The sequence below is a fragment of the Pyrgilauda ruficollis genome, unplaced genomic scaffold (genome assembly GCF_017590135.1).
Source record: "Pyrgilauda ruficollis isolate IOZ18807 unplaced genomic scaffold, ASM1759013v1 scaffold132, whole genome shotgun sequence".
NCBI lineage: Eukaryota > Metazoa > Chordata > Aves > Passeriformes > Passeridae > Pyrgilauda > Pyrgilauda ruficollis.
Window position 1 is genome coordinate 254,304 of NW_024511655.1, and position 18,201 is coordinate 272,504.

The 18,201-nt window shown below is 38.0% G+C and overlaps 1 protein-coding gene across 1 annotated transcript in view; it reads left to right on the top strand.

Annotated features, from left to right (window-relative positions):
• The window catches only part of SHANK2 (SH3 and multiple ankyrin repeat domains 2), a 240,978-nt gene that overhangs the window by 29,727 nt on the left and 193,050 nt on the right, over positions 1–18,201 (top strand). The window contains exon 9 of the mRNA XM_041459183.1: positions 1,464–1,530. Coding sequence (XP_041315117.1) covers positions 1,464–1,530 — 67 coding nt within the window. The remainder of the gene's footprint in view (positions 1–1,463; positions 1,531–18,201) is intronic.

Here is an 18,201-nt window from a genome sequence, read left to right on the forward strand (position 1 = left end):
TAGTGCATTAACCTGCTTGTGTCCAACCTCACTGATCACAGAATCCCACAACAGTTTGAGTTGGCAAGGACCTTAAAGCCACCCAGATCCAGCCCTTGGCATAGTCAGCAACACCTTCCACTATCCCAGGTTGCTCTAAGCCCCATCCAACCTGGCCTTGGACACTGCCAGGGGTGGGGCAGGCACAGCTTGTCTTCAATATCAGGGATTTCCGTATTAGTTTGTTTTGGCTATGGTAAATAAAACTGCCTATTCAATTTCCTAGGCTGAGTGCAGAAACATGATCTTATGCTTGTTGCATTCAAAGATATTGCTGGCATTAACTGTACTTCATACACTCCCTAAGACCATTGCAACATTTAAGTCTTCCTTTGCATCGTTCTTCATATGTGGAGAGGCACAAACCAGCAAATAATTTTTTTTTGGTCATCAGCTCAGAGATTTGCATTGAGTTTTTAATAATTTCTCATGGCTGACTCTTTTGGATACAGTCCTATATCCAAGAGAATCCTACAGCAAGATTTTTTTTTCAATTTTTTTTAACCTGCACTATGTAGATGCAGAAGTTTCTATGAGAAAGGTGAGCCCAACTTATGTCTTGCACATACATCAGGAAATCTGCAGTGCCACTGGAGAACAGGATCTGTCAGAACTGCAAAATGGGGCCAGAAAAAAAACAATTCCTTGATATTGAGGGCAAAAAGAGAAGAAAAAGGGAGAAACCAGTAATGGCAAAACTGAATTGCTTCCCTCACACCTGTTGGAGATGTTATTTTTTTTAAGTCTATTGAAATGAGAATTCAGATCTGTGTTCAACAACCAGGAAATAAATGAAAAAGAAAATTGTTATTTTAGAACTCAATGTATTTAGACATTTTAAACTCTATACATATGCATAAACTTTGCCAGTCTCTCTCTTTCGGTGTGATTTTTGGTGCCTTAGTGGTACCTGAATACTGGTAGCTCTTGGTCCTTGGCTCTCTTGTGTACTTTGCATTTCAGCTCCTGTTTTTATTGCACAGGTAAGGAGCGAGGCAGGAGCAATTAAAGGGAGATAATATTTTCAGTCTGTCTCTCCTGCAGCATTCCCCACACACCAGTACAGCTCCCAGAGCTGTACAGAGGGATGCTGTGCTTAATGTTCACTATGTGTTGGACTGCCAACATGTGAAGAGCAGCAGCTCTTCCAGCAGCCTCCTGAGGCTGCCACCATCCCAGCATTCCTGGGAAATGGGCAGCTGGGGGACTGGCAGTGCTCTTACAAACAGATTAAGATCTCATTTCTTGCTGTTTCAGTGTTGTATTGGTGTTTCAGACCAATGTATTGCAGAATGAAAGAAACAGAATCACTCCACTTAGTGAAATGAAAATATCTTTACCTGATGTTTGTCAGTGATGTAACATGTTTTCCTTCTTAGCAAATGATGACAACACATAATTGTGCCTATTTTTCAACCCTTTAGGTGGCTATAATAGCGGGAAATTTTGAGCTTGCTGAGTACATCAAGAATCACAGAGAAGCTGATATTGGTAAGAAAAATATTTACAGACTCTGAAAATAAGTTGTTTATGCCAGAATTTTGCAAAGATGTTAAAACTGACTCTATGTGAGATTCAACCACAGGTCTGCTGACATTTCAGGGAGGTTTGAAAAGTAACTCTTCTAAAAAAATGCAGATGGGAAAAAAGCTGAAATGTTTTCAAAAATATACTCTGAAAAGGAAAATGTGATAAGTGGTAGGTGCTTTCTAAGTATAAATCAGTCAGTTTGTAATAAACTAAATACTTCCACTCCCTGGAAGAGGCAGATTGGCTCTTGCAGGTTGTTTTGGCCTTGCCTAAAGCAGCTCCCAAATAGGAACAATTGATCAAAAGATGCAAATGGAGAAAGATGCTTCTCTATAATTAAATGAATATATAGTAGAAGCCAACTCCCCATATCCATGAAGGCATTCCCTCTCACTGAATTTGGTGGGATTAAGGGCCCCTGACAAAAATTTGGAGGCTCTTTCCAGATCTTTTAATGCAGAGAGATTTGCCATTAAAATAAAAGCCAGTTTAATACCAGTGATGCCTAATACAGTTTAACAAAATGGGCTAAAATGCTTTCATTCAAGTTAATTGAAGTTCCACAGAAATAACCTGAAGTTGAACAAAAAAAGGCATTTCTTTTGCAGCAGGAGGCTCTGTGTAGTCGCCTGCACTGATTTAACTCAGCAAGGCAAATCTCTGACTTGAGTACTTCATTTATATGGGAAATTAGGCCAGCTCACATGAAATATAAAACTAAGGATGTGGATTAAGGACTACTTTCCCTTTCCCTTCCTTGTTGCATATGATCTGCAGGGATATGGTTGAAGGTTCTGTGGTAATGTAAGTTCTTGTAGCACTTTCAGCTCTTGCAGTGTGCACTGAGAAAACTGAGGGCAAAATGCACCAAAGTTATAACTTCTGCATAAAAGTTCAGATACAGTGTGGAAGGTTTTTTTTTTCCCCCTCTTATCCCTGGGATAAGAGGATAGTTCCTTTCCATGTAAGAATTCTTCATCCTTCTGTATTTATTAATAATCTGTAAGGCATGAACTAAAAATTAACACATTATTCTTATTAGGTTGGGCATCTTATTGTTGTTTATAGCTACATATGGGTAAAGGGGGTTTTTTTCTGACTTGTAGGATTTGGTTATTTCTAGAAAAATGCTTAGAAAATACTTTCTATGGGAAGATTCTCTAAATTTTTCTGATGCCTCCATTTTTGCCACTGAAAAATAGAAATATTGATACTTCTATTATTCACTTGCAAATTTTGCAAGATGATAGATTGAGCATGACTGTTTAAATTAATAGATTTTTCTTAAAGAGTAAATATTACATTATGTGATTTCCTCCCACCTAATTTAATTGAGTTGGACATTTGTCCTTTAAGTTTTATTACTTATGAAAAATGAAGTTATTGAAATGTCCGTCTTTGGAGTGTGTCCCAGTGGGAAAAAAAAAAAAAAAGAAAAGAAGAGTAAATCAAAGAACCAAATCCTGAGCAGAAAACCTGAGAGCTGCTGTGATGATGAATGTGCAGAGTGATGTCAGCATTTCAGCTTCAGCAAGCTGGCTTTTGCTTCTTGTGCTTGTCTGGTTACCCACTGTGTTCCTATAATTTTGGATGTATTCCAAAATTTATCACTTGAGTAATGCACCTGCTTAGAGGCAGCAGAGGGGGAAGGAATAGTGAAGAGCTTGGGAAATATCCTCAGGAAGATGAGGACAATACATACTATCAAGTCTCTTGAGAAACTTTTAATGAATTATCTCTCAGAAAGTGTATTTTTGGTTAGATTTTGAATTTTGATATCTAACCAGTTCATTAAAACTTGTTATTATTTTAAGTTCATTTAATAATCCCAGTCTCTTTGCATTTTGTAATTTAGACTCTACTTTAGAAATAGAAAATTCTGATTTACATCAGCGCCACTAAATCTTTGTCCTACAGATCAAATCCCACCAAGATTTTTCTTCCTTCTTCTTTTAATTTAATTGTAAATCACTTTCACATCAGATAGATGTGAAAATTAGGCATATATAAAATTAGCTTCTTTGCAATAATTGTAAGACTTCCAGCTGTTCTGGAAAGAGAAGAAAAATATAAAAAATATTTTAGAACCAAAAAAGGTGAGAATAATGTCCCATGGGGTAATGTGAATAAACGTATAAAGAAAAAGCCTTGCAAGGAGTTCCTGTGGCTTTAGTCCAATAAAACCCCCCTGGCTGATTCTACCAGGAAAGTTCTTACTCTGGACTGGGCTGAGGCTGTTTTGTAAGACTGAATGAAACAGAAAAGATAACAGAATCCAAGGACAGAAAAAAAGAGATGCCCATAAAGGATTAAAAACAAGATCCAGATTTCATTGTATTTATCTTTTATGAGGGAATCCCTTTTGTTTTCATGGCAGATGTTTGAAAGGTGAATGGAAATTGCCATATCATTTAAAAAGTAATCCTATTTGAAACAAATTACAATAGTATTTTTCATAAAGCAAGAAACCCTATTACCATAAGGTACTTAGAAACTGGTTTTACAAGCAGTATGAAATGCTTAGTGTGGCTTCTCAGATTATTTCAATTCATCATGTCCCCAAATTAGGTTTTTTTTGAGGAATAATAACAGCACCAGAGCAGCTTATTTTAATTACTGGCTATTTTGGAAATATTTGGGATCCAGAAGTGTATCCCAGCTCAGTGACTATTGTTGCATCTTGTTTTCTGCTTTGAGGAAGACCTTACACATACTCCTGATGTACAGCAGTTGCACACCATTAAAAATATTTAATAATAATAGTAATAGTGTCCCTTTTAAACTTTTTTCTTTTAACTAAGCATAACACACTTATAATTTATTTAATTTTTTGTATTTATTTATTGCAAACTAAGAGAAAGTAATGGATTAAAAGATGTGATGAATAGAAAAGTTAATCCCTGATTGTTTTCATCCAGCCTGCAGCTGTCTGTGAGTAAATGAGCACAGCAGATTTAGGAAGAATTTGCTGTACAGAATTTACTATGGCTTCTATAGGATGGAGATACAAAACCCAATCATATATGTAAGAATTTTGAAGCTTTCATTAGATACAGATATGCAGATATTAAGTATGTTGCAAGCTGATAATCCTTTGACTTGGATAACCTATTTTTAAATCTCTCTTTTGCCTTGGTTCTTTGTGATGGGATGAATTTTCAGACGGACTAAATGACATGGGTTGTTCTTCTTCAAGTGAACAAGGTTTGTTTTCTATTGTGCATCTCGTCCTTCAGCAGCTCTGGAGCCAGGAGTGATAGGATTCTTTAGTCTGGTTTTTTGTTTGCTTTAGGAAAATGAAGCACATTGAGCTGGTGTGTGAGTTTTTGGTAGTTGATTAGCAGAGTAACTAATACTTGGATACTGTTGCTAGGCTTCAAGTCAGAGTTCCTGTATTCCTCTATAATTATGCAGAGAGATGTGTGTGTGATGGTTTGTCTGTGCTTTCACATGGGTGTTTTTATTTTGATAATTTTGAAAATCTGCTAATACAGTCTGTAGACATATTCCACATAGAGAAATTGCTTTGAAATTAAACGTTTTTCGAGTATGAGTAAAAATGTGGGTTTTTAAACTGGCATTGTGACTGTAAACATAAGGAATGTGTATTTTATTGTGGAATAAGCAGAACAGGTATTTCAGAACATGAGGATATTAGCTGGTTTGTGGTAGAATTGCTTTTCTAACTAATTTTCGTTAATTAGATGAGAGTGATTGAGGTCAGCAATCTTGGTTTTTCAGCTGCAAGTGTTGCTATTAAATGCTGGCCAGCCCAAGGAATATTCTGTTTGTTTACTTATTTATTTGGCTTTGGGGAATGGTTCAGTAATTTTGATTTTCATCAATCAAATGCCTGCAGAATACTCCTCGAGCTGAGGGAAATCAGATTGAGACAGATAAGAGAAGAAAGAGGAAAGGGCAGCAAAGCAAAAGGAAAATCTACAAAACTGTCGGCAGCGTGCAGTGACTTGTTCTATTTTTATCACTTGTTATTTAATAGAAGCAAAAGGGACAGAAACATCTATTGTAGCCCAGTGCAGTTGTCATTTGGGAGTAACAGTACCTGTTTCAAATGTTAGTGAGCATTTAACGTGGAAAAAGAATGATATCTGTGTAATCTGGATGGCAAAACCACTGAGGTGTGGATTTCTCACGTTTTAAATGCGTATTGTGTGGTAGAATATCATAATCCTGTGTTCCATTTGCAATTTCTTTCAAATATCTGTGCTAAACGAATAATTATTTCTGTGTTCATAGAAAAACACCTCTTTGCATTAATGGTGTTTAGGCTGGGTTACAAGCAAACAAATGCTGGTTGGTATGAAAGAAATATGTTGCTATTATTTCTCTGTTTTCCTCTGAATGGTTGCAAGAAATAGAATTTCCTGTACTCAGTCTTGCTATGTGGCAGCAAACAAATTGGAAAACTGGGAATTGTGTGTTAATGTAATTGCATACTGAAATGTAGGGCAGAGCTTGAAAAACTTAACATGCTTTTCCTTTTCCCTTTGATCGCAAGTTAGTTATTTCTGTGTGTGCATTGGTGCAAAACCGTAGAGTGATTTGCTTTATTTCAAAGTTTAAATTTCATTTTCAGAAGCTGGTCACTCTTGGTCTTTGAACTTGGGTGTATTCTGTGTGTGTAGTAAGGACTGCAGGCTGAGGCGTGCAAGTTCTGTGGTGTGTGGCCATTTCTGAGGCTTACTTGAAATTCTGAGCAGGAAGGTGAGGAGAGAGCTGGTGCCATGTGTAAGTGCTGCTTTAAGTACAGCTGATTGCAGAATGCTCTGGCCTGCTTTTGGAGACCAGCCTGCAGCGTGTCCTTGCCACCTGCCAGGTAGGCAATGACTGCCACAGCTACTCCTCCTAGGCTTTATTTTACAGACTGAACCAGAAGAGCCTGGCACTTGAGCCAAAAATAACCCCCTGGAGGGATCCCAGGCTGCTTCCAGTGCCCTTGAGCTACTTTTGGTCTCAGGTAGAGCTCTGGGCTGAGCAGTGGCTGCAGGTCACACTGGCACATCCCCTGCAGGTGCCTGGGAGGGGAAAGGAAGGGGGGGATTTCTCTGTGTTTGAGCCTTGCCCCCATCTTTACGCCCAGATCCAAATGGCTGGAAGTGTTTCCAGGGCCTGTAGCTCCTGCCTCCCCCGAATTTGGCTTCCAGCCAGCTGCCAGTCCACTGGCTGCTCCTCAGCAGAAATGTCTCTCACCTTCTCTGCATCTTCCAGACTGGGACCATTGTATCCAGCAGCTGGAATGTGCTGCTTTCAGCAGCATTCCTGTCATCAGAGCTGTTTCCTCAGAGTCAGGTCAGAAACCTTTCCCAAGCCCTTCAAGGGTTTTGGCCACTCTAAGACACCATCCTTTCACTGGTACTGGCTTTTTTCCTCGTGGTGTTTTTTTTAAAAATAGTTTTCACTGTCTTGACGCCCCTGAGGGACTGTACAGGGAAATAAAATCAGAGGCCATGTACAGAACTAGTACAAGTCACGGAATTAAAAAAAGAAATAAAGTCATAAAACATGAGTAGAAAAAGTGATTTGAGGATGCCAGGGAACAGTGTTTCTTACAGGGACAAAAATGGAATGTACTTTTGTATAACAAACAAGTTATCAAATTAATAAGGTTAATTCCTTCCTTTACAAAAGCTAATTTAGTGGATTGTACTGTCCTCAAAATTCTGGTGGTCTCCATAAAAGTGTAGTGCCATTAAGCTCGCTATGCAGCCAAGGGTCAAGTTCGGAGCAGACAGCAGTGCAAGTACCCCAAACCCCTCAAATGCTGCAATTCTGAACTAATATTTCAGCCAAACTGGAACTTCCAATCATGATTTTCAGTCAATCCCTGTGAGCAAAACCCACAATGTTGTTCAGCCTGGCAGCTGGATCCTTCCGATCCCAGTAGCTCCCCTTGGAAGCACTGGAAATGGTCAGCAGATGACCCATCCCTCAGGAATCTGCTTTCTGATTCAGCCTGGTGCCTGATCCTATACCAGGATGTCTTTGGGACACAAGGGAAGCTAGAATTAGTTAAGGAGTTGTATTTGGCTGAGGGGTTGTAAAAAGAAAATAGTACTTTTGAATTTATCTCTGACCTGAGGTTTGCTCAGTCACCTCTGTTTCAGTTTTATAGGTCATAGATGACAAAACAGGAAGAGGTTTATGTGATCATGCTGTCTGGCCTTCTCACTGTGCAGATTACAGTTTTTATATTAACTAACTCCTGTTTGGACTGGATTAGAACCAGGAAAAACTTTTTGCCTTGTTAAAGACCTGCAATACTGTAAATGGGATTTGGAAAACTGTGTCCTGGTCTTGTGATCTGATGGGGCTGGATCTTTTTGTTGTTCTGGAGTTGATCACCCCTTCTTTGAACAGACATATGTTGTTTCTGAAATCACTGTGGCTGCTGCAGCTGGACCCTGAGTGTGACTGAGACTCCTCAACTGTGCTGTGTCAGTGCCACATTTTCCTTCCTGAGCAACGGAGCTGAAATATTGGAGAAGAAAAACTCTGAGGTTTAAATGAGATATAAGAAACCACCACGTTTATGGTGGGGTTTATTTCTGCTGCAGTTTGATCAGCATTATCTGAGGCACCCTCTGCTAACTTTCTTCAGGCTCCACTAAAATTGGAATCCCTAAATTTGCTGTAATTGTGCCTTTTTTAAGAGGCTGTGCCTATTGGAAGTATGTGATCTGTGCAGTTCAATCATGATATTATATCTATATCTGTACATATAGATATCTAGGTCTCAGTGTAACAAAACAGGAGGGTTTGGATGGCCACACCAATGTTAGGATATTAGAAAACCAACTGTTGCTGAGATAAGGGATATGTGAGATATCAGGCTGCCCAGTAAAGGATGCTACAGAAGGAAAACTGTTTGAAGAGCCTCCTAGAGAGTTCTGGTATTCCTCAAAAGTTAATGTGTTTTCTTTAAATCATTTTTCCACATGAGCCTAAAGAGCTCTCTAAGATGGTGTCAAATGCCATGCAGGATTTCTAACAGTGGGGCAGCAGAGCCAGGTCAAAAATAGAGGTAGGACAAGTGGGGAAAGAGATGTGTAGAGACTCCCAGGGCTCTCTATTCCTTCCATTTACAATGCTGAGAACACCGGAAAAAGAGATGAAAGTACATGAAATAAATGCTAGATTAAAAAAAAAAAGAAAAAAAAAAGAAAAAAGGGAAAAAGGAAAAAGAGATGAAAGCACATGAAATAAATGTTAGATTAAAAAAAAAAAAAAAAGAAAAGAAAAAAGGGAAAATAGAGATTGTTAAAAATAGTCAGGAATGTTTCCTGAAGAAAATTCCTATGCTTCCCAAAGTAAATGCAGAGATGAATTTAAAAAAAACAGACCCCTCAACAAATACCCCAAAACCCAACCCAAAAAACCAAAACCCCCAAAAGAAAAAAGGGAAGAGAAGGGAAAAGTAAACCACATGAAACTCTGAGTGTAATGTAGGTCCTTATGCTGAGCACTTCATCACAAACCTCTTTATGCACCCAATAATTTCCTTTCTATAATTAGGCTAAAAGTAGACCACAAAGTTAAGACTGATGGCACAGGATTGGGTTTGTAACTTGTGAGCATGTGGATTTTTATGTGCCATCATTGCTTTATGGAAAAGAATTAGGTTCAATGTAACTCCCACTTGGGGAAGGGAGGAACATCCATGGGAAAATTGGATGGCATGAGGAAAGCCTTCCAAATATAGATGTAATTTTATTAATTTTCCAATTGTATGAAAGAAATATTTGTGTTAAAAACCCCAAAACCTTCCTATGAAGGTTAAATAAAACAAAATCAAAACATTTGCATGATTTCAAGGCCACTATCTCACTTTTAGATTGGTTCAAATAAACTTGAAAAGCATTAAGTTGGACTATTCAATTGCTAATATTGGACTATATAATGGCTAATCCCTGATTGCATTTATTTACATTGACTCCCTTACTTGCAACTCCTCTTTCTATTATGCTGAATTTATATTGACATCATTTTTAACAGCTCAACATAGCAGTTTTCAGTCAAACTCCATTATTTATAGAAATGAACTTGATGTTATGTTTTCTGTTCTGCATACAATGGTTTGACAATTTAAGAAGGGAAGCTTCACAGAAGAAATTTGTTTTAATGCCTTATAAATACTCAGATTTCAATAACAAGATACTACTGTCATAACTTTGTGAAAATTGATCTGGTAATATTCAGCCTCTTTAAAAGGAAATAGTATCATCCCAGAAGGCTGTTTGTTGTCAAATTATAGATGAGGCTTGATAAAGGGACAGGCTTTGGAGCACAGGGCTTTGTAATGAGTGTAATATTTCACACTGTATTTCACACTGCTCACAATATCTCACGCTGTTGCTGTCACTCCATTTATATCTCAATCTCCTGGGCTGGCTCGGAGTCTTTCCTGTGGAGTTCAGGGTAAGATGCAGCTTTTGCAGTCAAGGTCTTGTCACACTGTGGAAGACATTTCAGAGTAAACATTTTGAGTATTAAAATCAGGTCTGCTTAGGATCTTGGACAGAGATTGCAGGGAATCCAAACCTAATGGTGCTACTTGAACCTTTTAAGTCACTCCCTCTCCCTTTTAATGAGCTGGTGTTTGGAAGTTTTTATTTCTCCCATTTTATTTCACTGCTGGAGGCCTTGCATTGCCTGGGATACCTCGTGGTGTCCAACAAGGTTGTTCCCTTAGCAAGTCTCCATTCTGCTTTGATTTTTTTTTTTTTACTTTTTCATTTTATTCATCTTGATAATTTCAGATATTGAAGCCAAAAGCCTGTTTTCTCTTCCATTTTCTAGGTGCTGTTGCTGAAGTAACTGTTCAGAATTGTTCATAAAAGACAGAATTATGATGTCACCTTGATTCAGAAAAAGTTGCAAAGTAAATATTATCAGCCAAGTGGCTCTAATTGGGTGAAATCCCTGCTGAATGAAAACAACAAAATATTTATTGAATTGAAGATTTACAACATTAAGATTGTATTATCTGTGTATTTGTAGAGGTATCTCTGGTTTCTGTTTTTAACATCTGCTGACTCCAGAAGTCCAGATTTTGTTCCTTCTCCTATGTGTTCTCTTACCAAAAGCCCTGTTACTTGATAAACTTCCATTCTCTCTGCATAATCTTTCACATTACAGCATTTTCATCTTGGGAAACAGCCTCTTACATCTCTTTGGAACATCTGAGGTAGCAAAATTTAACATAAACTCTGTGATGCATTTTCAGTTTTAAATGTGCCTCATCAAATCTGTAATTCAACACAGATCGGTTATTTATCCTGAAGAATTTATTTGTTGCTCCTGAAAAAATCCTCACAAGTGCAGGCTTCTTGGTTTGTCCTTTGAGTCCCTTTCCCTTCTTTTGGCTTCCCCCTCAGCCATGAGCACTCCTGGGATTGCAAGCACTAGGGGGGGTTTGTAATTTGCCCTCAGTGATTATGACAGGCCAAAATTAATGTTTTCATGTGTGCTGCTTGATCTCTTCCTGCATTTCCCACCTGTGGGAAGGCCAATCCTTCTGCTTGTCCAGATGTCTGGGGTCACACCTTGCAAGAAACCAAAAGACAGAATTTTTGTGTTAGCTGAGATTTATCCTTCTTGTGAGGGCTAAGCTTTTTATTTTGGGTCAAAGCCTGGCTTATCTTGCCAGCTTCATTACCACTCTTGAGAATGCCAGGTGCTAAAGAGCTCTATTTTTGCTGTGCAGATCAAGTGTGTCTGGTTTCTTGTGGCCTATTTTTACATAATTCTTCATTCCATGGCTTGGAAAAGCTGTGAAGGGAGCGAAGAGATTGTAAATAGCTAGAAAAAAACTGCTATGATATTATTACAGGAAAATAAAGGGGAAGATCTGTCTGTGAGATTGCATTTCTTGGAGGGCATAGAATTAAAATTAAAGGCAGGAAATGATGCATATAAAAACAACTAAAATAACAATGGAATGGTACATTTTGTTAGCTATATTTCAGCAGTCAATTGACTATTTCCAGATAATTCCATAAAAATGCATTTGAACAAAGGATTCTCAAGTACTGGTGGCTCAGAAATGTCCCCCCTTATCCACAGGTGTTCCTGGGCAATTTTATTTAGCATTCAGTATTAAGCAGTTACCTGAAGAATGTGAGATGCTGAGGAGCCTGATCTACTCAAAGGGGTTGTGCTTAAACCCTGCCAGGGGATCAACTGTCTTAAAAATAATCAGGAGGTAGGGATCTTGGAGGGAGGAAAGGAGATGCTCTGGTCCTTTGTGACCCACACAGGGACTCTGGCACTGACCTGGCTGCACTGCGGACTTGCTCCATGGCACAGTTGATTTTCCTGGGGTAGAAACCCAAAAGAACAGCAAAGAACCACTTGCAATGACCTGCAGTGTACCAAAAAGGCAAGAAAAAGTTCCTTGAGCTGGGACCAAGAAAAGATTTTAGGGCAATACCAGAAGTTTTTTACACATGCTCAGAGGCAGCACCTGGGAGGCTGGAAGCCCTGATCTTAGTTTTGGACTGTGTTTAATTTTTAATTCCAAAAACTTCACAACAGGGAGGTTGTTGGTGTAGCCTGACAGCATCAATGTGGATTGAGGAATGCTTGGAATGAGGACATTGGTCTGCCCCAGCAACTCATGTTCAGTCTGTGATCAGCTGTAACATCCAGAGCCTTTTATTCAGCACCTCACACTCAAATCCTGGATTGGATTTGTCGAACTACTAATTTCACCCCAATGAAAATATTATAATTTTTTTCAGCTGGTTGCATCTTGCCTGTTTTAGATCACTTTGCCATTTAATTGTGTTTTCTTTCCTGTTACTTTTCTTGTCACCTTCCCATATTTTTCTTTCACTTCTCTCAGTGCCAGCTCTGTTCTGTGTTGTACCTCTGTGCACTCAGTTCTTTGCTGGATTATCCAGCTTCTGTTCTCCTGTAAGATACAACCCTTTCTTGCACCTGAGGAAGCTGCAATGATTTCTGCACATGCTGATTTTTGCTTCCCTCAAGCAATTCTGTACAAAACCATAAGATAATTGGGATAAGGAAAATCATTCTCTCATCTTAAAAGAGAGCAAGGCTGAATTCCAGCCCTGTGCAGGGTAATCTTTGCCACCTTTTAAGAGCATGACTGATCCAGAGCAAAAACTCATTTTCTTTTGCAAACACTTCTTTGATTGGATCCAGGAACTTCCACATTTTGCAAGGTCTGTGACATTGAGATGGGAGTTTAGGAATTAAAAGTAGTTAAAAGTGATCCCAAGAATCTGGTGACTTTATTCCTTTCCACTCTGCACTTAAGACAGATATTTTTGATCTTTTGATCAATTGGCATAGAAATGTTTATTCAGACATCTTCATCAGCAACAGAGGAACATTCTTATGTGTAAAGTTAACCAAGAGAGACCAAAAAAAAAAACAAACCACCCCTAAACTAATCTGATATAGTTTATTTCAGCTAAATGAAAGCAAATTTCATTAGCTAGATTGCTAATATAGGACATGCTTTAGGTTTTTAACACAGGAAAGTGTTTTCCTTTTTGTCACCTTTTTTGGGGGGGCAGGGGTATGAGGGAGGGGGCTTCATTGCTGCTTTGTCTGTGCATAGTGGGAGGACAGAAATTTTCTCATGATGGTGGGATGAGGTTTTCCCTTTCATCATCTTTCCTGACAAAAACTGAAGCTTGAAGCCACTCTATCTCCAAAGCTGGTGGAGCTTTCTCTCCACATGCCTGCACTGGAGAATTTTTTGTGGGGTTTTTCTTTTAAGTAAGAGAAGATCTAGTTGAGTTGAAGTCCCTGTGGACTAAAACTGCTTCTCATCCTTTTGTGGAGTCCAGGCTCTTATCTTAGAAAGTACATTTCAAAGTTATGTACTGGCAGAAATTTTATGCAGTTGAACATAATTTTTGGCATGTCCAGAGATTTGGAGGGAATAGTGCTTGGGAAAAAACTTTTTGGTCAGATGGTAGACTTAACAGAATTTGGGATTTGTTTGTCGTTTTACTTTTATTTTCTCATTTCTGAATTAAAAAAAAAAAAAAACAAAAAAAAAAACCCCAAAACAAACAAACAACAACCAAAAAAAAAAAAAAAAAAAAAAAAAAAAAAAAAAAAACCCAAAAAAAAAAAAAAACACCAAAAAAACCCCAAAACAACAAACCCACTGTGGGATTATCCAAATACAATTTGTGTTTCTGTCCATGCATGGCTGTGTCCAAATCACCAGTTGCAGCTTGTTCTGTGGTGGCTGAGCAGGGAGAAAGTTCAAGTGACAGGGGGAGTTTTTCTTGTCTCTAAACTCTGTTATGCAAGTTGACAAATCAAGTTCTACATTAAAGAAGTGTAAATCTGGATAAAAGCCACTGAAATTATTGCGGATTTAGGCTAGGGCCTTATCTTAGGGTGTGTTTGGGTTTCCTCTTGGAGAAGAAAAAACACAAAATCTTTTCTTTTTTTTTTTTTTCCTGGCAGCTGCTGGACTGTGTCCTATGCCATCTGAAAGATAACTCTACAGATTTAAAAAATCTGCTTCTCTTCTGGTCTGCTCAAGTGAAAAAAAAATTGAGTAAACTGGGTATAAGAAGTTGTTTAATATCCATTTATTTATATTTATTATTTGGTAACAGCGTGTTCTTGACCTAGGAAGACGAACTCTAAAGGACTTCTGCTGTCCAATTGTTGGTGCTGATCTGGAGCTGCATGTAAATTAAAATGTAAAATTTGGGCATGATTTCTGCCATAGCTGCTTCCTGAAGGAGCAAGTTGCAATGACATAAGCTTTGTACCCAGTTTGCCTGTGTTACACCAGCATATGGCTCAGACACTTTGCTCCCATCCCCAACAAAATGGGCTCCAATTTTAGAATGCCCTTTACTGCATCTCCACTTTTTTTTTTTTATTTTAAGGTTTTAAAAACTCTTTTTTATTTGCAGCATTTTAATAATCATGCTCAAGTCCATTAAGCTTTGCAGGAACTAGAAAGAAAAAGGAAAAAAATGAGTCATTAAAATACATAATGTGGAGGATTAAATTCCCCATTCTGGTTGAATTCCTCCCAGGCAAAAAGGGAAGGTCAGGCAAGCATCATATCATGGTAAAGAAATCTTAGAATTCTAGCAAGTTTTTCCATTTTTTTTTTTTGGGGTCAATACTCCTAAAATTTGACTTTGAGAATGCAAGGTCACCTCTGCTGGATGTCCTTTACAAATAGCTTTGGTATGGTGTTAAATAACATTTTAGATTTATTTACTCCTGATGTGGCAAAATGAGGATGGGTGGCTTTTACAGTGATCAAATCCAGATCAGTCTTTTCTCATTTGATAAAGAATATTTTCTGCAAAGCTGAATATCTTTAATCACATAAAACCAAACACAGAGTCAAGATTTACATGTGTATAAAATAAAGCTATTAGGGCTACCTTTTTGTGTTGTTTTGCTTTCCCTGCCGACATGTTGAAAAAAATCCGTGTAATTAGCACTGGTCCACATGAAGCTTGAAATCAAAGTCAGATCCCTGTCTACTAATACTCAAGTTTTTCTATCTTTTACTGCATAAAATTCGGGATAAGGCCATTTTAGTAGAAATGTGAAGAGAGTTCTGAAGTATTTGCAAAATACTTGGGTACATATTTCATCTCCTTTATTTCTGGGATGCCATTGCTTTGTATCTTGGGTCAGCAACTGAAGCAGAGGAGGTTTTTAATTATTCAACCTAAATAAATGATCAGTTTAATTTTAAGGATGTGTTTACAATGTGCCAGTAACATAATAAATAGCTTATTGCAAACAATTTTTTAGGCTTTCAGTTGATCTGAAATTTAGGGGCCACTTTTGGCAAGGAAGACCTCCGGTCTGTGGAATATTTATTGTAACTCTGTAGTGAGAGCAATACCTCTGAAGGACCAAATTAGAGATAACATTCCATAGGGATGTGCTTGGGCTTCCTGGGGAAAATGGAGATCTCTGTGGAAATCTTCCAAAAGGCCCCATGGCAGTTCTGGTCTGGATTATATGAACATAAAGTGTCTTGGTTACTTTCCATAAGGAAGGGCCCAGCCCTGTTCTCTCTGTCCTGGGCTCCTGTTTCCCTTGGCTGAGTAGTGTCTGTTGCTGCAGAATCACTACAACACAGGGAATTTAAGTAAAAATCCATGAAGGGGAATACAATTACACTCACCAAATTCTTGCTGGAGCAATTTTTCATCATGAATTCTGCGTGTAGGAACACATTTTTTCTCATCGTACCTGCAATGTCTGAAATTTGAGATTGTTTTTTTCTTTAGGCCTTCTGATAGTCAAATATATTTCTGAAAGGACTGAAAAAATATATAACCTTAATGGATATTTTTGTTACCTGGAGTGAGGCCTATTTAATTTTTTTATTCATTATTTTACACTTTATAGTTTTGTGGTTATGACAGGAAAGTTTTCTGCTTTCTGTCATTTTGTAATTTCATGACATCAGGTCTAGAGTAGGCAATTCCATCCAATTCCATTGAATTGAAAACTTCTTTGCTGTGGAAGATCTGTGGGGAAGAATGAACCACAAACAAAACCGTAATGGTTTTCCTTAGAACCAGAGGGGTTAAAACTATTGAATTCTGATGAAGAAAACATTAATGCATGGAGTTTACAACCACCTGAGTGTTTACAACCACTTAGATGGTAATAAATTCAGGCACATGGAAATACTTCATAATATAAGATTTATGTAGAGTTCATGGAGAATTTATCCAGAGTAATTTGTATAAACTTGCGAGAATTATGCATCTCTCTCCTGTTCACATTAGCCTGTAACTAATGGTGGATAACTTCAAAACAGCTGACTGGGATGGAGGCAAAAAATTAATTTATTCTTTCTGATCTTCATGTATATTCCTAAAGATAATAAAATAATTGCTGTAAATCATGATAAGATATTTCCCATTAAATCTCAGTACTAAAAATGAAGGTGGTGACAGCAATAACTTCTTCCCTTGCTGGAGATTTTGTTTTATATAACTTTATTTTGCACACCCGAAGTTGTTTCACAAGTCAGATACGGAATGAAGAGGATTATAGCCAGTGTTAGAATTATCATGGACTAATGATAATGATAATAATAGTAATAATAATAATAATGATCATCCAGGCTTTTTCAGGTGTGTGCCTAAGGACACACCTTCATTGACAAGGAGTGAGAATCTACTTGAATAAAAACTGAGCAAGTTCCTTTTCCAAGCATGGCCACAGGTCAGTGCTTGTGCCAGGACAATTCCCAGGCACGATCATGGGGATTGGGGTTGTAATGATTTGGCTGCTCCCACGGGAGGCTCCAAGCTTGTGGAGCAGTGTCAGGAGTTGTGAATGATCCTCGTTCTCAGCTGCTTTCCCTTGATTTGCATTTGCTTCCGAGCTGCTTAACCACGGGTAGATTATTTCAATTTTCCTGGTGAATAATGCATGAGGGTATATAAGTGGATGTTCCTTGGCTGAGTGGGCTGCAGATTAAAAGTGTCAGCTCCTTTGCAGCATTAATGTGCATTTCTTTCTCAGGTTAAAGCTGGAGAGAACCTAGATATGCTTTTTTTGGAGAACTCCTACAAGTGCCAAAATATTGGCAACGTTTGCTTTTTCTCTTCTTTTTTCCCTTGACTGCCTGTTATTTGAATGAAAAAGCCAGTTGCCAATTTTCCAGTACAAGCTTATTTTCCTTGAGACTCCCCCTCAAGATTTCAATGCCACATTGTTGTACCTGCTACTTGAGCTTCCTGGAAACTATCAAGAACAGGTTTTTTAAAGTTTATTTCTCTGTCACTCCTGTCAGTTCAGAACACTGATTCCTTCTCACTCCTCCTCCTTGCTCTTTAATATGTCCCAGAGGGATAATTTGGAGTATCCTTTCCTGCTCTATCAGCCCTGGGGCACAGGTAGAGGCAATTCTTGTATGTAACATGTGGAATGTTTAATGGAGGTAGAGCTAAACACATTAAATGCTGTAATAATTGAAATAACACTTCAACCCACCATGATCCACTTAATAGAAAAACCTCTTCAAATTTTTTCTTTATTAATTTATTAAGGGGCATTTAAGTATCTTACTGTACATTATTTCAGTCCTGGATTATGCAGATATTTTCTTCTTTTTCAGCTTATTGGAGAAATACCCTTTGCTCCAGATGTCTAGAAAATTAAAGCACAATAGTTGTCCTTGTTTGCTCATGGTTAGTCAGTATTTATAGGGCATTTATTCCATATCATAATTGGATCCCTAAAATATCAAATCTCTGAAACTTATTGGCAATTCTAAACAATATTTAATTGGAACAGTGAAATGTGAAACCTTCCAGGGCTGTTTTAAACATAATACATACTTTAGATAATGGTGTTCAAAATGAAGTCCTGTGGAGTGTGATTAAAAAGAGCTTCCTAAAATACGGAATTATGCCACTGAACAAAACAGTCTTCTAAACTAGAACTCTTCCAAACTCCCCAGCTGTAACAATATTCCTTGGAATAACAGACATCCAGACATGAAGTGTAGCAAAGTAGGTTGTAAAATAATGCTTTCAAACTCAGCTTAGCCTGATGTTTTATAAGACAAAAGATTGAAGGAGTGTGAAACTGTAAGGGCTGTGTAGTAAGCAAGAC